The sequence below is a fragment of the Bos taurus genome, chromosome 8 (assembly GCF_002263795.3).
Source record: "Bos taurus isolate L1 Dominette 01449 registration number 42190680 breed Hereford chromosome 8, ARS-UCD2.0, whole genome shotgun sequence".
Lineage (NCBI taxonomy): Eukaryota > Metazoa > Chordata > Mammalia > Artiodactyla > Bovidae > Bos > Bos taurus.
The window spans coordinates 10,160,081-10,177,879 of record NC_037335.1 but is presented as its reverse complement, the minus strand read 5'-3'; the positions used below and the strand labels follow the sequence as shown (position 1 = coordinate 10,177,879).

The 17,799-nt window shown below is 36.4% G+C and overlaps 1 protein-coding gene across 2 annotated transcripts in view; it reads left to right on the top strand.

Moving 5' to 3' along the window:
- The window catches only part of FZD3 (frizzled class receptor 3), a 97,884-nt gene that overhangs the window by 60,661 nt on the left and 19,424 nt on the right, over positions 1 to 17,799 (top strand). For both annotated transcript variants that reach the window (XM_024995500.2, NM_001192964.3), the window contains one exon: positions 16,008 to 16,156. In XM_024995500.2, the coding sequence (XP_024851268.1) occupies positions 16,008 to 16,156 (149 nt within the window). The remainder of the gene's footprint in view (positions 1 to 16,007; positions 16,157 to 17,799) is intronic.

Genomic DNA, 17,799 nt, shown 5'->3' with positions numbered 1-17,799 from the left:
GGAATTGTTGGGTCATATGGTGGTTCTATTTTTTATTATTTGAGGAATCGCCATTCTCTTTTTCCATAGTGGCTATACCACTCTTCATTCCCACCAGCAGTGTACAGTGGTTCACTTTTTTCCACATCCTCATCAATGCTTGTTATGGCTTATCTTTTTGGTAATAGCCATTCTGTCAGTTGTGAGGTGATATTGTGGTTTTGATTTGTGTTTCCCTGAAGGTTAGAGATCCTGAGCACCTTTTCAGGTATGTGTTGACCATCTGTGTGTTGTCTTTGGAAAAATGTCTATTCAGAACTTTTGCCCATTTTTAAATTGGATTGTTTGGGTTTTTTACATTGAAATTGTATGAGTTCTTTATATCTTTTGAAAATAACTCCTTAACATATATATGATTCGCAGATATTTTCTCCCAATCAGTTAGTTGCCTTTTCATTGGGTTGATGATTTCCTTTACTGTGCAGAAGCTTTTTGGTTTGATATAGTCCCACTTGTTTATTTTTACTTTTGTCACCTTTACTTTTTGTATCCAAAAAATTTTTTTTAAATCATTACTAAGACTGATGTCAAGGAGCTTGCTATTTGTTTTCTTCTGGGTGTTCAGGTCTTTAATCCATTTTGAATTAATTTTTGTGTATGGTAGTCCAGTTTCATTCTTTGACATGTGGTGTCCAACTTTTCCAACATCATTTATTGAAAAGACTGTTTTTTCCTTATTGTGTCTTCTTGGCTCTTCTATCAAAAATTAATTGACCATATATGCATGTGTTTATTTTTGGACTCTCATGTTGTTTGATTACTATAGCTTTGTAATACAGTTTGAAATCAAGGAGCATGAATGATACTGCCAGCTTTGTTCTTTTTTCTCAAGATTGCTTTGGCTGTTTGGATCTTTTGTTGTTCCATATAAATTTTAGGATTTGTCCTATTTCTGTGAAAAATGCTGTTGGAATTTTGATAGCAGTGCAAAGAATTTGTAGATTGGTTTGGGTAGTACAGATATTTTAACAATATTGATTTTTTCCATCTTTAAGAATGGAAATCTTTCCATTTATTTGTCTTCAGTTTTTTTCCACTAATGCCTTATTTTCTTATTGTAAATCATGAGATTATAGGACAGTTTTGTGGAGTTTCAAAGAACTCATTTCTGAACATAGTCTTCCCTCTAACATAATCTTTCCATAGTTTTTTCAGGGCTGAGGAAGTTGATCTATTATTGTAATGTTTAGGAAAGTCTAAGCTATGTTTTCTGTTTCATTAAGCTAATTTAAATTTTTTCCTGGTTAATTTTCAGTTCGTATTTAGAGAATGGAAATTTTCAAAATTATTCACCTTCACTTTGATTTGTTTTGAGAAAATAGCAGTTTATTACTTTAATCCGAAAAAGAAAGGTTATGCTTTTCACTTGATGAATGAGCATTATTTTACTGTGAATTCCGATTAATAGTTCTTTATGTACATCAAGATTAAGTGTAAATTCTTCAGTTTTTAATTATTTGTTTCCCAGTTATTGCATCCATTGTTGTAAAGTATATATGTACAGAATACTGTTCTGTTTTCTAGCTATTTCTAGTTCATAAGATTAAAGTGACATAAGAGTGATCTCCTCACTATAATTAGGATGAAAGTTCAAGATGTTGTCCTTTGCTTAATCAAATGTAACTTCTGAAGAAGTAATATTTTCTATTTCATAATGTCATCAAAGCAAGGGAATAGAATTGAGGTAATTATTACTTTTCTTTTCATTTTAACTTCTTGAGTGAATTTTGGCTTTAAGCCTTTTCTTACCTAATTTATGAGTTTTCCATGAGGTTCATTAAATAATAGGCACAGTATATCCAGATGTCATAATAAATCTTTGCAATGTTACTATTCTGTGGTGACTCTGAGAATGTATGCTGTGTACCAGTCAGTTTCTTCCTAATCAGGCATGCTCTCCTTTATTTCCTCTCGGTTTACTGAAACCATTTTCTCATCTTTTTCCCTGGTTAGTCTTTTACTTGGAAAATTGTCTATTCCTTAGATAATGGGAATAAAAATTTATTATTTAATCATTAAATTTTATCTTTTATTTATCTAAAAGTTGACATCACCCACAGTTTACAGCAGTCACTGGTAAAGTCAATTAGGATCTAAATTAACTTTCCTCATTGCCATTAGCCATTCTTGAATTTAGAAGACAACATTCTTTTAAGGTAGTCTCAGTGCTTGGAAAAGAAAATGAGATTATTTGCAAAATATCTGTAGTGTGGAGTTTATATTTTGTCATTTCCCCTATTGATCGAAAGAAAGCTTGGAAGTTGAAATCCCAGCTTACTGTTTTTCACTGGGTTACAAACAAATTGGTGGTCCAATAATGGGAGAAGGTAAACTTAGAATAAAAGGAAGATAGATTGATAGGTACAGATCTTGTTAAAGAGGTGAATTACTAATTAGTTCTCTATTTACCTTACCTAGTGATGCTTAATTTCAAAACTACTGCCTTGCTGAAAGTAGCAAGGTATATTGAAATTATGGGAGCCTTGACCGCCTTTTTGTCCTATATTCTTTTTTTAATTATAACTATTTCTGACATACAGGTATTTATACAAACACACACACACACATACACATTTATATGCATGTATATATTGGGTTGATCATAAAGTTCATTTGAATTTTCCCTGAAAAGTTACTGAAAAATCTGACCCAGATAATCACGATGGTGTGATCACCAGCCTAGAGCCAGACATCCTGGAATGCGAAGTCAAGTGGGCCTTAGGAAGCATCACTATGAACAAAGCTAGTGGAGGTGATGGAATTCCATTTGAACTATTTCAAATCCTAAAAGATGATGCTGTGAAAGTGCTCCACTCAGTATGCCAGCAAATTTGGAAAACTCAACAGTGGCCCCAGGACTGGAAAAGATCAGTTTTCATTCCAATCCCAAAGAAAGGCAATGCCAAAGAATGCTCAAACTACCACACAGCTGCACTCATCTCACACACTGGTAAAGTAATGCTCAAAATTCTCCAAGCCAGGCTTCAACAGTACATGAACCATGAACTTCCAGATGTTCAAGCTGAATTTAGAAAATGTAGAGGAACCATAGATCAAATTGACAATATTAGCTGGATCACCAAGAAAGCAAGAGAGTTCTAGAGAAACATCCATTTTTGCTTTATTAACTATGCCAAAGCCTTTGACTATGTAGATCACAACAAACTGGAAAATTCTGAAAGAGATGGGAATACCAGATCACCTGACCTGCCTCTTGAGAAATCTGTATGCAGGTCAAGAAGCAACAGTTAGAACTGGACATGGAACAACACACTGGTTCCAAATCAGGAAAGGAGTACATCAAGGCTGTATATTGTCACCCTGCTTGTTTAACTTATATGCAGAGTACATCATGAGAAACGCTGGGCTGGATGAAGCACAAGCTGGAATCAAGATTGCCAGGAGAAATATCAATAACCTCAGATAGATATGCAGATGACACCATCCTTATGGCAGAAAGCGAAAAACTGAAGAGCCTCTTGATGAAAGTGAAACAGGAGAGTGAAAAAGTTGGCTTGAGGCTCAACATTCAAAAAACTAAGATCATGGCATCTGGCCCCATCACTTCATGGCAAATAGATGGAGAAACAATGAAAACAGTGGGAGACTTTATTTTTGGGGGCTCCAGAATCACTGCAGATGGTGACTGCAACCATGAAATTAAAAGACGCTTACTCCTTGGAAGAGAAGTTATGACCTTCCTAGATGGCTACTTTGCCAACAAAGGTCCATCTAGTCAAAGCTATGATTTTTTCCAGTAGTCATGTATGGATGTGAGAGTTGGACTATAAAGAATGCTAAGCATTGAAGAATTGATGCTTTTTTGAACTGTGGTGTTGGAGAAAACACTTTGAGAGTCCCTTGGACAGCAAAGAGATCAAACCAGTCCATCCTAAAGGAAATCAGTCCTGAATATTCATTGGAAGGACTGATGCTGAAACTGAAGCTCCAATACTTCAGCTACCTGATGCGAAGAACTGACTCACTGGAAAAGACCCTGATGCTGGGAAAGATTGAAGGCAGGAGAAGGGGATGACAGAGGATAAGATGGTTGGATGGCATCACCAACTCAATGGACATGCGTTTGAGTAAACTCTGGGAGTTGGTGATGGACAAGGAGGCCTGGCGTGCTGCAGTCCATGAGGTCACAAAGAGTCAGGCCCGACTGAGCAACTGAACTGAACTGAAAAATCTAAACAAATTTTTGGCCAACCCAATATGTCATATACATATACATGTATATTATAAAGAATAATACATTGAATAGCAATAGATTTATCACTCATTTAATAAATGAAACACAAAACACCAGATCCCCCTCCCTGATTGAATCTCCTTTGTAAACTATCATTATCCAGAACTTGGTGTGTTGTGTATTTACACTTATATGTTTTTACCTAAACAATATATTGTATTGGTTGAAGTCTTTTAAAACTTTGCAGTGTCAAAACTGCATGTATTTTTGCAGCTTGTTTTTGTCATTCATCATTTTTATGATATTTATCTATGGTAATATGTACAGTGTGTGTTTATTTGCTGTCTTTGCTGTTCAGCGTTCTGTTGTATGAATATATCAAATTTGTTTATGTTAATGGATATTTAGGTTACACATTGTTTTTACTCTGTTATAAATAATGCTGCTATGAATATTGTGCATCTATGTGAGCTTCTCTAGAATATATAACTGAAAATGTAACAGTTAGATCTTGTGAATCTTCAGCATTACCAGATGTTGCCAAATTGTTTTCCAAAGTTGCTGTACAATTTAGAACCTCATATGGAAGTGCAGAGAGTTCTCATTGTTCTACATGCTCACCATCACATTTAAAATTTTCCCAATCTTATTGACAATCCTCATTGCTATTTTAATTTGTATTTCCCTGATTACTAGTGAAATTGAACTTCCTTTTTCTTACATATATAATTTATAATAGCTAAATAACTTATTATTTAGATATCCTCTTCTGTGAAGTACTTGTGTATATAACAGTATATTCTGGTAAATATATTCTGGTATAATTTCTTAATCAGTTTTATGCATTACAGATAAAGTCTAACTTTGGTTAAAATTTTAATATGTATTATTATTTTTCTTTTTTTTTAAGTTGTTTAAGAAATCTCTACTCAAAGATTGCAAATAATATTCTCCTTTGTTTTCTTTAGACAGTTTTAAAGTTTTGCTTCTCAGATTTGGATTTTTTTATCTACAGTTTATTTTTATATCTGGAATGCGGAGGTGATATCATTTTAAAACTATGTAGATGTCTAGCTAGCACTGTTTATGACTAGTCCATCCTTTCTCCACTGATTTGTGATGCTACCTGTGTCATACAGTATCTACTTTTCACTTGTGCAACTTATTTTGCTATTCTATTCTGCAGTCCATTTTCTATCCTTGTCTTGATCTTCTGCCATTGTCCTAATTCTGATAGGTCTTTATATCTGATAGGGTGAGTAAGTGAGTTTTCAAGGCAGACAAAGCTATGCAGTGTAGTAGGGCACAAAATTTGAAATCAGAAGACTTAATTCCAGAACTGTAGTCAGTTATCAACATGGATGAGCCTGATCAGAAGTTTATTTTTATGTGGGCTTTCGATGACCATAAACCAACATTTTGTAATGAATTTTTTTTAATGATAGCAAATCTAATACAGCGTAGGTCTCATTAGTACAGAATGGATTCCACTTGATTGGGAAAGACGCCAAAGACTCTGCCTACCTGATTCAAAGCCAAAGTCTCAGAAACAATAATCGAATTTAGGCCACCACAATAACCATACATATGTCCTTGGTGTTTTTCTTCTTCTGTGAGGCTTTTTTCCCCCCTTTAGCATGAATAATTTTTTCTATTTGATTAAAAAGAATTTAAGCTCCAGGGTCTTTGGTAGATGATGGATCTAAATTGGGAAAATATTTTCCATATTTTGATCAAATAAAGTCACATTGCAAAATTCTGTTGATTGAAATTAGAGTGGTGTTAATGGAGATTGGTTGTTGAAAAGATAGTAAAAGTAGGCTATTCACAGCGAGGCAGGCAGTTGTAGAAAAAGGACAATGACCAAGATATAAGGATAGCAGTGGAGGCTGATTGTCTGCCTTTTCTGCTGGGCATTCTCCTTCAGTTCCCAGTAAAAAGACCAAAGAAATATATCAGATGAGGCTTTTCAACTGATAAGGTGGTGTTTTTTTAATTTAACTTTATTTTTTATTGGAGTAATGTTGATTTATAATATTGTGTTAGTTTCAGGTGTATAGCAAGGCTATTCAGTTATCCATATACATATATCCATTTTTTTCATATTCTTTTCCCATATAGGTTATTACAGAATATTGAGTACAGTTCCCTGTACAGTAGGTCCTTGTTGATTACCTGTTTTATATATAGTAATGTGTATATGTTAATCCCAAACCCAATTTATCCCTCCTTTCCACCTTTCCCTTTTTGTAACTGTGTTTTCAAAGTCTATGAGTCTGTTTCTGTTTAGCTTGAGTTGCTTTCTCACTGTATCGTTATCATGGCAGGTACTGACTTGTCTTCCCTAGGGATTTGTCTTTAACCAGAACCTTATAATACAAAATGTCCCATGTTACAACCCTCTGTCCTCCAATTCTCCTCTTATTGTCTTGCCTAATTGAAGGTTTTGGTTGTTGCTGTTATTACTGATTTTGTTTTTAGCACTTCTTTAATTCAAGCATTTGTGATATATGGACAGTATTTCTAATTTATGAAAGATAATACAATGCGGTTTAAAAGTACTGTAGGAGTCATCAGATGCGGTTTCTCTCCCAGGTTCCCTTTTTCTCCTCTCCTCCTTTTCTGGGTAAACTTATCCAGTCCCATATTTTGGATTATATAGGTCAACTTTTCTTCTGAACTCCAGACATGTATCTGTTTATATGACATTTCCAACTTAACATGTCTAAAATACAATTCTTAATTTTTCTTCTTAAAACCTGTTCCTGCTTTCCATCCCCAATTCTTTCCATTCAGTAAATGGTATTGTCATCTGTGAGTAGTTGTTGTTCATTTGCTAAGTCATGTCTGGCCCTTTGCAACCCTATGGACTGCAGCTCACCAGGTTTTCCATCCTCCACTGTGTCATAGAGTTTGCTCAACTTCATGTCCATTAAGTCAGTGATGCTATCTAACCATCTCATCCTCTGCCACCCGCTTCTCCTTTTCTCTTTACTCTTTTTCAGCATCAGGGTCTTTTCCAGTGAATCAGTTCTTCACATTAAGTGTCCAAAGTATTGGAGCTTCAGCTTCAGCATTAGTCCTTCACTCAGGATTGATTTCCTTTAGGATTTACTGGTTTGATGTCCTTGTAGTCCAAGGGACTCTCAAGAGTCTTCTTCAACACCACAATGAACTAAAGCATCACTTCTTCAGCACTCAGGCTTCTGTATGGTCCAACTCTCACAGCTGTACATGAGTACTAGAAAGACCATATCTTTGACTGTATGGACCAATACAGCTATAATCATGTGCCAGTTAGAGGTAAAGTGTAATAAGGGAATTTTTAAACAGAGTCAGCCTAAAACACAAAATAAGCGAATTTGTAGAATAGAAATGCAAAATGATTGGAGATAAAAACGTGGGCTACTAGAATCCAGGTCTGAAGTGGCTGGGGTGGCTAGGGCATTCAGTTTCTGTGGGTATACAGAAGTAAAAGTGTTGCATGGGAGTCAGAGGACTAGAACTAGACTTACCAGTTAAAAGTAGGGGTTGGAAATGGGACTCTACTGCTCCTAAAAGAAAGTTTATATAAAATGTGCAACCAACTCTTTCCTGAAGCTGCGTTTAGCATTAAAAATACTTAAAAATATTTGTCTAAAGATGTGAGAGGGCCAAACTGTAATGACTCAGTAGCTGAGTCTATGGTAGCTGATAATGGCTGGAGTGTGCAGTCATAATATTAGACCTGGTTTTTAACTAGGGCCCCATAAAGTAAAGTGAATTTGCTCAGTCATGTCTGACTGTGCGACCCCATGGACTGTAGCCCACCAGGATCCTCCCTTCATGGGATTTTCCAGGCAAAGGTACTGGAGTGGATTGCCATTTCCTTCTCCAGAGGATCTTCCCGACCCAGGGATCAAACCCGGGTCTCCCACATTGTAGGCAGTCACTTTACCATCTGAGCCACCAGGAAAGTCCAGGGCCCCATGGGTATTGGTAAAGACAAAAATGAATGAAACATGGTGGATAAATAGGGGGAGTGAGGGAGAGAGAACAAGAGAGAGAGAAAACTCTCTTACTCAAGATCTGTAAACAGAAATTCCAAAGCATAATTAAAGAAAAAAGCTAAACCTAAAAAGTCATTCAATAAAATCAACAGTCAGGAGACCGATTCACTCCCAAATGTAATAAAAGCAATAAATAGAAAGTAATAATTTTCTAAAGACTTGTTTTAAAAATATGTATGTTTAGGATTCTTCAATAGATAAATAATAAAAAGCACTTTAAAAGAATAAGAACTTATGATAAATTAGCAGATGTGAAATAAGAATAGACAAACATAAAAGCCAATTTGCCTAGAAATGTAGTTATAGGAATTAAGTCAATAGATGGAATGAATTCTAAAGTAGACATGATTAAAGAGAGAACTAGCAAAGTGGAAAATTGTTCTAACTCTTTAGATCACCCAGAATGCATAATAGAGACTTAAAATACTCAAAATTATATAATTATGCCATTAAGAGATATTAAAAATAGGTTGAAAAACTTCAGTTTACATCTAATGGAAGTTCTAGAACAAGGGGCTGTAAAAATGACTAAGAAATGATAACTAAAGAACTACATCCTGAAGTTTTCAGAACTGAAAACTTGAAACCGCACATTAAAATTACTCTCTGCATACTAAGCGGGACAAGTAAAAACCAATCACAATGAGAAACATTCTTTGCAACTATAAGACAGAAGGCTAGAGACATTTAAAAGCTACCATAGAGAAGAAATCTCCAACAGATTATCAACTGTGCAGGCTTCTCAACAGCAACAGGGACAGTTAGAAGATAATGAACTAATGTCTTTAAAATGCTGAGTAATGATAACTTTATCCATCTAAAATACCACTGAAGATTGAGGACAAGATAAAGACATTTTGGGGCAGACTAAAATAATTTAGCATACCCTATCTATAAGAATTTCTAAAGAGCATCCTTTAGCAGAAAGAAAAGAGAACCCCAAGATAGGATGAGGGTGTACTTTTTGGCAAAGTCACTTAACAATGATAATAACAAGACCAATTACTTTTGTAAAGGTTATTCTGAGTCTCTGGAAAATGATAACAAGGAGTATTAGGTAGCTAAAGTGTGCTAGGAGCATAGTCTTGTTCAAGAAGATGGAAGTGCTGAATACTTTTAACTATAACTTTTTCTCATAAAGCCACGTAAAAGTATATATTGTAAATGTATGTATGTATTTTTTGAGCACCTGCTACGTGCCAGACACTGATCTAGGCTCTGGGAATAAGACCACTGGGGGACAAAACTCCTCATTGAGTTTATACTTTGGTAGGAGGAAACTATATATTGTTTAAAAACAGTAGTATAGCGCAAACAGGCTTGAAAGAAATACATTGGTAAATAGGAAAAGATACACTTGAAAAAGGTGATGGTATGATGAAGAAAAAAAACGGGTGTGGCAGTATTAAAGTCAGATAAAATACTGTTTAAAGTGAGCACTAAAGTATGTTGGGCAGCTAGAGCATTTATATAACACCTAACATAGACTTAAAAGTGAAAGATGACAGGATTAGAAGGAAAACTGATGAGCCCACAGTTTAGCATATCTCTATTAAAACAGATAGGTAGGGACTTACCTGGCGGTCCAGTGGTTAGGAATCCCCTTGCAGTGCAGGGGACATGAGTTTGATCCTTGGTCAGGGCACTAAGATTCCATGTGCCGCAGAGCAACCAAGTCCACACACCACAGCTAAGACTTGATGGAGCCAAATAAATACATATCCTTAAAAAAAAAAAAAATAGGCAAATAGAAAAGTAGTCAGGAAAACACATATACCTGGTTTTATTGCACTTCCCTTTATTGTGCTTTGCAGACACGACAGTTCAGTCACTCAGTCGTGTCTGACTCTCTGTGACCCCATGGACTGCAGCATACCACGCCTCCCTGTCCATCACCAACTCCCAGAGTTTACTCAAACTCATGTCCATTGACTTGGTGATGCCATCCAACCAATTCATCCTTTGTCGTCCCCTTCTCCTCCCGCCTTCAATATTTCCCAGCATCAGGGTCTTTTCCAATGAGTCAGTTCTTTGCATCAGGTGGCCAAAGTATTGGAGTTTCAGCTTCAGCATCAGTCCTTCCAATGAATATTCAGAACTGATTTCCTTTAGGATGGATTGATTTGATCTCCTTGCAGTCCAAGGGACTCTCAAGAGTCTTCTCCAACACCACACTTCAAAAGCATCAATTCTTCAATGCTTAGCTTTCTTTGTAGTACAATTCTAACATCCACGCACGACCACTGGAAAAACCATACCCTTGTCTAAACGGACCTTTGTTGGCAAAGTAATGTCTCTGCTTTTTAATATGCTGTCTAGGTTGGTCATAACTTTTCTTCCAAGGAGTAAGTATTTTTAATTTCATGGCTGCAGTCACCATCTGCAGTGATTTTGGAGCCCCGAAAAATAAAGTCTGTCACTGTTTCCACTGTTTCCCCATCTATATTTGCAGTGAAGTGATGGGACCAGATGCCGTGATCTTAATTTTCTGAATGTTGAACTTTAAGCCAACTTTTTCATTCTCCTGTTTCACTTTCATCAAGAGGCTCTTTTAAGTTCTTTGCTTTCTGCCATAAAGTTGGTATGATCTGCATATCTGAAGTTATTGATATTTCTCCCGGCAATCTTGATTCCAGCTTGTGTTTCTTCCAGCCCAGCGTTTCTCATGATGTATATAAGTTAAGTAAGCAGGGTGACAATATACAGCCTTGATGAACTCCTTTTCCTATTTGGAACCAGTCTGTTGTTCCATGTCCAGTTTTAACGGTTGCTTCCTGACTGCATACAGGTTTCTCAACAGGCAGGTCAGATGGTCTGGTATTCCTATCTCTTTAAGAATTTTCCACAGTTTGTGGTGATGCACACAAAGGCTTTGGCATAATCAGTAAAGTAGGAATAGATGTTTTTCTGGAACTCTCTTGCTTTTTCAGTGATCCAACAGGTGTTGGCAATTTGATCTCTGGTTCCTCTACCTTTTCTAAATCCAGCTTGAGAATATGGGAGTTCTCAGTTCAAGTACTGTTGAAGCCTGGTTTGGAGAATTTTGAGCATTACTTTACTAGTGTGTGAGATGAGTGCAATTGTGCAGTAGTTTGAGCATTCTTTGGCATTGCCTTTCTTTGGGATTGGAATGAAAACTGACTTTTCCAGTCCTGGGGCCACTGCTGAGTTTTCCAAATTTGCTGGCATATTGAATGCAGCACTTTGACAATATCATCTTTTAGAATTTGAAATTGCTCCACTGGAATTCCATCACCTCCACTAGCTTTGTTCATAGTGATGCTTCCTAAGGCCCACTTGTCTTCAGATTTCAGGATGTCTGGCTCTAGGTGAGTGATCACACCATCATGATTATCTGGGTCGTGAAGATCTTTTTTGTACAGTTCTTCTGTGTATTCTTGCCACCTCTTCTTAATATCTTCTGCTTCTGTTAGGTCCATACCATTTCTGTCCTTTATTGAGCCCATCTTTGCATGAAATGTTCCCTTGGTATCTCTAATTTTCTTGAAGAGATCGCTAGTCTTTTCTATCCTATTGTTTTCCTGTATTTCTTTGCACTGATCACTGAGGAAGGCTTTCTTATCTCCCCCTTGCTATTCTTTGGAACTCTGCATTCAGATGTTTATATCTTTCCTTTTCTCCTTTGCTTTTCGCTTCTCTTCTTTTCACAGCTATTTGTAAAGCCTCCTCAGACAGCCATTTTGCTTTTTTGCATTTCTTTTTCTTTTGGATGGTCTTGATCCCTGTCTCCTGTATAGTGTCACGAACCTCCATTGATAGTTGATTGCATCAGGCACTCTATGAGATCTAATCCCTTGAATCTATTTGTCACTTCCACTGTATAATCGTAAGGGATTTGATTTAGGTCATACCTGAATGGTCTAGTGGTTTTCCCTACTTTCGTCAATTTAAGTCTGAATTTGGCAATAAGGAATTCATGATCTGAGCCACAGTCAGCTCCCAGTCTTGTTTTTGCTGACTGTATAGAGGTTCTCCATCTTAGGCTGCAAGGAATATAATCAATCTGATTTCGGTATGGACCATATGGTGATGTCCATGTGTAGAGTCTTCTCTTGTGTCGTTGGAGGAGGGTGTTTGCTATGACCAGTGCATTCTCTTGCAAAACTCTATTAGCTTTTGCCCTGCTTCATTCTGTACTCCAAGGTCAAATTTGCCTGTTATTCCAGGTGTTTCTTGACTTCCTACTTTTGCATTCCAGTCCCCTATAATGAAAAGGACATCTTTTATGGGTGTTAGTTCTAGAAGGTCTTGTAGGTCTTCCTAGAACTGTTCAGCTTCTTCAGCATTACTGGTTGGGGCATAGACTTGGATTAATGTGATATTGAATGGTTTGCCTTGGAAACAAACAGATCATTCTGTCATTTTTGAGATTGCATCCAAGTACTTCATTTCGGACTCTTGTTTTGCAGACACCACAGTTTTTACAAATTGAAGGTTCATGGCAACACTGTGTTGAGCAAATCTGTTGGTGCCTTTTTTTCCAAAAGCATTTGCTCACTTCATATCCCTGTGTCACATTTTGGTAACACTTGGATAACAGGCATTTCTCTGAGTTATTGCAGGTTTGGTTCCAGACCACTACAGTAAAGCAAACATCACAATAAAGCAAGTCACACAATTTTTGGGGGTGGGTTTACATATAAAAGGCTCTCCATGGGCCTCCCTGTTGACTTAGACACAACGGTATTGAAATCAGGCCAACTAACCTCACAGTGGCTGCTAAGGGTTCAAGTGAAAGGAGTTGCATACCTCTCACTTTAAATCAAAGGCTAGAAATGATTAAACTTAGTGAAAAAGGCATGTTGAAAGTTGAAACAGGCCAAAAGTTAGGCTTTTTGAGCCCAGCAGCCAAGTTGCGAATCCAAAGGGAAGGTTTTTAAAGTAAATTGAAAATGATACTCCAGTGAATTCATGAATGATAAGAAAACAAAACAGCCTTATTACTGATATGGAGAAGGTTTTGGGGTCTGCATAGATCAGCCAGTCATGGCATTCCCTTAAGTCCAAGCCTAATCTAAGACAAGGCCCTAACTCTAATTCTGTGAGGGCTGAGAGAGATGAGGAAGCTGCAGAAGAAAGGTTTGAAGCTAGCAGGGGTCGATTTCGTGAAGTTTTAGGAAAGAAGTCATCTCTGTAGCATCAGAGTTCATGGCAGAGCAGCAAATGCTGATGTAGAAGCTGCAGCACGTTATCCAGAAGATCTAGCTAAGATCATTTGTGAAGGTGGTTGTTCTAAACAACAGATTTTCATTGGAGACAGAACAGTCTTCTATTGGAAGAAGATGTCATTAGGACTTTCATAGCTAGAGAGGAGAGGTCACTGCCTGGCTTGAGAGCTTCACAGGGCAGGATGACTCTCTTGTTAGGGGCTAATGCAGCTGGTCTGGTGGCTCAGTGGTAAAGAATCTACCTGCCAATCCAGGAGATATGGGTTTGATCCCTGAGTCAGGAAAATCCCCTGGAGAAGGAAATGGCAACCCACTCCAGTATTCTTGCCTGGGAAATTTCATGGACAGACGAGCCTGGTGGGCTATAGTCCATGGGGTTTCAAGAGTAGGATACGACTTGGCGACTGAACAGCAACAAAATGAATGCTCATTTGCCATTCTGAATTATGCTAAATCTTCTCTTCCTGTGCTCTGTAAATGGAACAGCAAAGCATGGGGGACAGCACATCTGCTTACAACATGGTTTACTAAATATTTGAAGCCCACTACTGCTAAGAAAAAAGAGAGTCCTTTGAAAATATTACTGCTCATTGACAATGCGTTTGGTCACCCAAGCGCTCTGATGGAGATGTACATGGTTAATGTTGTTTAATGCCTGCCTTCTCAACATCCATTCTGCAGTCCACAGATCAAGGAGTAATTTCAACTTTCAAGGCTTCATTATTTAAGAAATATATTTTGAGAGTGGCATACCTCACAGCTTTCAGGATCTTAGTTTCCTGATCAGGGATTGAACCTAGGCCACCACAGTGAAAGTGCCAAATTCTGTCCACTGGACTGCCAGAGCAGTCCCATAAGAAATAAATTTTTAGGCTATAACTACCATAGTGATTCCTCTGATGGATTTGGGTGGTTAAATGAAAACCTGGAAAGGGTTTACCATTCTAGATACCATTGAGAATATTCATGATTCAAAAGAAGAGGTCAAAATATAAATATTAGCAGGAGTTTGAAATAAGTTAATTCCAACCCTCATGGTGCCTTGCGGGGCTTTAAGACTTTGGTGGAGGAAATAACACCCAGTGTGGTAGAAAAATAGCAAGAGAACTAGAGTTAGAAGTGGAGCCTGAAGATGTGACTAAATTGCTTCAATCCCATGATAGAACTTTAATGGATGAGGAGTTGCTTCTCATGGGTGAGCATTAAGAAAATGATTTTTTGACATGAAATCTACTCCTGGTGAAGATGCTGCGAGGATTGATGAAATGACAACAGAGGATTTAGAATATTACATAAACTTAGTTGATAAAGCAGAAGCAGGGTTTGAGAGGATTGACTTCAGTTTTGAAAGACGTTCTACTTTGGGTAAAGTGTTACCAAACAGTAATTCATGCTACAGAGACATTTTTCATGAAAGGAAGAGTCAATGGATGCGGCAAACTTCATTATTATCTTATTTAAAGAAATTTCCACAGTCATCCTATCCTACAGAAACCACCCCGGTCAGTCAGCAGCCTTCAACATTGAGGCAAGACCCTCCACAACAAAGAGTATGACTCACTTGAAGGCTCACATGATGGTTAGCATTTTTTAGCAATAAAATGTTTTTTAATTTAGATATGAGCATTGTTACTTAGACTCTTATGAGTAGATACTACATTCTACATTATAATATAAGCATAAGTTTTATATGTACTGGGAAACAAAATAATCCCCATGACTCACATTATTGTGGTACTTGTTTATTGTGGTGGTATGGAACCAGACTTACAATATCTTTGAGAATTCCTATATAGAAGATTTGAACAACACAACTAATAAAGTTGGTCTAATACATAAAGAAAATTTTGTACCTAACAGAGAGTAAGCGTTATTTCTGAGCACACAAGGAGTACTTTAAAAAATGGACTATGTCCTAAATCACAGAAGAAGTTTCCAAAATATAAGGTAACCAGAATCAAATAGACTACATTCTGTGACTATAATAAATTCATTTGAAATCAACAATAAAAAGAAATCTTAAAAAAAAAACTCACCTGAATAGAAACTAAAAAATGTACTTATAAATAACTCATAGGTTAAAGAGGAAGCTTGAAAACAGCCAACAAAGCAGACATGAAAGGAGGAGCATATTAAATAAAAGAACAGAAACTAATAAAATGGGGGAAAATGATTAACACTTCCCTAATTGTATATTGTGATAACCAATGATAGGATGAGCAAAATTGGCTGAGAAGAATATAGGTATTATTTGAGCCTCTATTCCTATTCATGGTTTATTTTCTATATTAGTAATCTTTTTCTTTAGACTAATATGGGCTAGCAAGAAAATTATAGAACTCAGGCTATAAAATATATAGTCATTGTCAAATTTTCAGCAGTGTATCTTTTCCATATAATGAGAAAATTACAGGACTGAGTAAGTGCAAACATCAGACTTGTATAATTTTACTATTTATTTAAAAGATTTTACAGTGGTCTTTAAGAGAAATTTCTATTTATATATTTATGATATTCTTCTTTCCCTTCTTGTAGGTTACTCAAATGAGTCGTCCAGACCTGATTCTCTTTCTGATGAAATACCTGATGGCTCTCATAGTTGGTATTCCTTCCATTTTTTGGGTTGGAAGTAAAAAGACTTGCTTTGAATGGGCCAGTTTTTTCCACGGTCATAGGAAAAAAGAGTAAGTTGAAGTAAATTATCATGGTGTTCACAGGCTTCACATTTACATAATTTTGTGTGTGTGTGTTTACTGTGTTGAAACAATTTGGATTTGGAGGAAATATTCCAACAAGATGATAACCTCAGCTGCCACCAGGTATGATTAAATCTTAAACCTAAAAACTTAGAAAAGATAGCCAAGTAGAACCAGGCTTAAGGCCTGTTCCTTACTAATTCGGAATATTTGAGGGAAAGCCAATCTTTTTTTTAAAAAAGCTCCAAATTATAATCTTCTTAAAATTAAAAACAAATGAATGCTTATATATGTATATTCTTATTTGATCTTTTTGACATTTCTGTGATGACTAGTGTTATCATCTCTGTGTAAAAGATATGAAAACTGATGCACAGAGAGGCTCAGTGCCTTGGCTAAAGTCACACAGAATTAGACTTTATTTCCAATTGTCCATTGTTCTTCCAGGTTACACCATAAATTATTTAAAAGGATAGCATGTTATTTTATTCTGAGTCATACATATTAAAGCCAAAATAATAAAATGATATTAGCAGATAAAATGAAATATGTTATTTTAATTCATAGTTGGCCAAATTGCATATTAGAGAGTCATGGTAAAATATAAGATTTGGGCATATTTGAGGACTCTTTCATTTTTTGACCCCTTAATTAATAGAACAAAATAAGACCCTGCAGTATTCACAAAGGAATAGATGACTTCAAACTTTTTACTAAGTATAAAGTTAATATTTATACTGTATTTGGATTGTCACAAACTCTAAGTTAGTGGAATCCATATTCTTATGATTTTATTTAACCTAAGTTACATGGAAAATAAATTTTGGGAAAATGAATTTCTATAAAAGTCTCAAGATTATATGTAAAATGTTATTGTGTTTTGTATGGGTTAATGTACTTTTAAAATACATCTTAAATTACCACATTATCAGAATCTTGTGTTTTCTCAATTACCAGTAATTAGCAGCTTCTGTTATACAGATTCAGAGAAGGCAATGGCACCCCACTCCGGTACTCTTGCCTGGAAAATCCCACGGATGGAGGAGCCTGGTAGGCTGCAGTCCATGGGGTCGCTATGAGTCCGGCGCGACTGAGCAACTTCACTTTCACTTTTCACTTTCATGCATTGAAGAAGGAAATGGCAACCCACTCCAATATTCTTGCCTGGAGAATCCCAGGGACAGAGGAGCCTAGTGGGCTGCAATCTATGGGGTCACACAGAGTCTGACACGACTGAAGTGACTTGAAATTTATAAAAATCACAATTTTAAAATATACATTCCTTATTACCATATCTGAGACTACTGCTAGTGATATCAAACAATGCATTTCTCCTTTAAATGCAATTTCATTGGGTAGAGAAGGAAAGAAGGGGAAAGGTTAATTCAACAATGACAAAAATGTATTTCCTGGGAATTCATCCTTTGAAAAAGACGTTAATGAGTAGTTACTATGTGTCATGAACTATTCGGTGATGCCACAGGTTCAATAGCAAACAAAACAGACCAAGTCCTTGATTTCTGTGGAACAGCCTTACTTGGGATATTTATCTGTGTATTCTTTGAAATTTTTAAATGTATTTGAATCACAGTAAAACATAATTCTAAGGAGAGGGTTAGCATTCTTGGTCA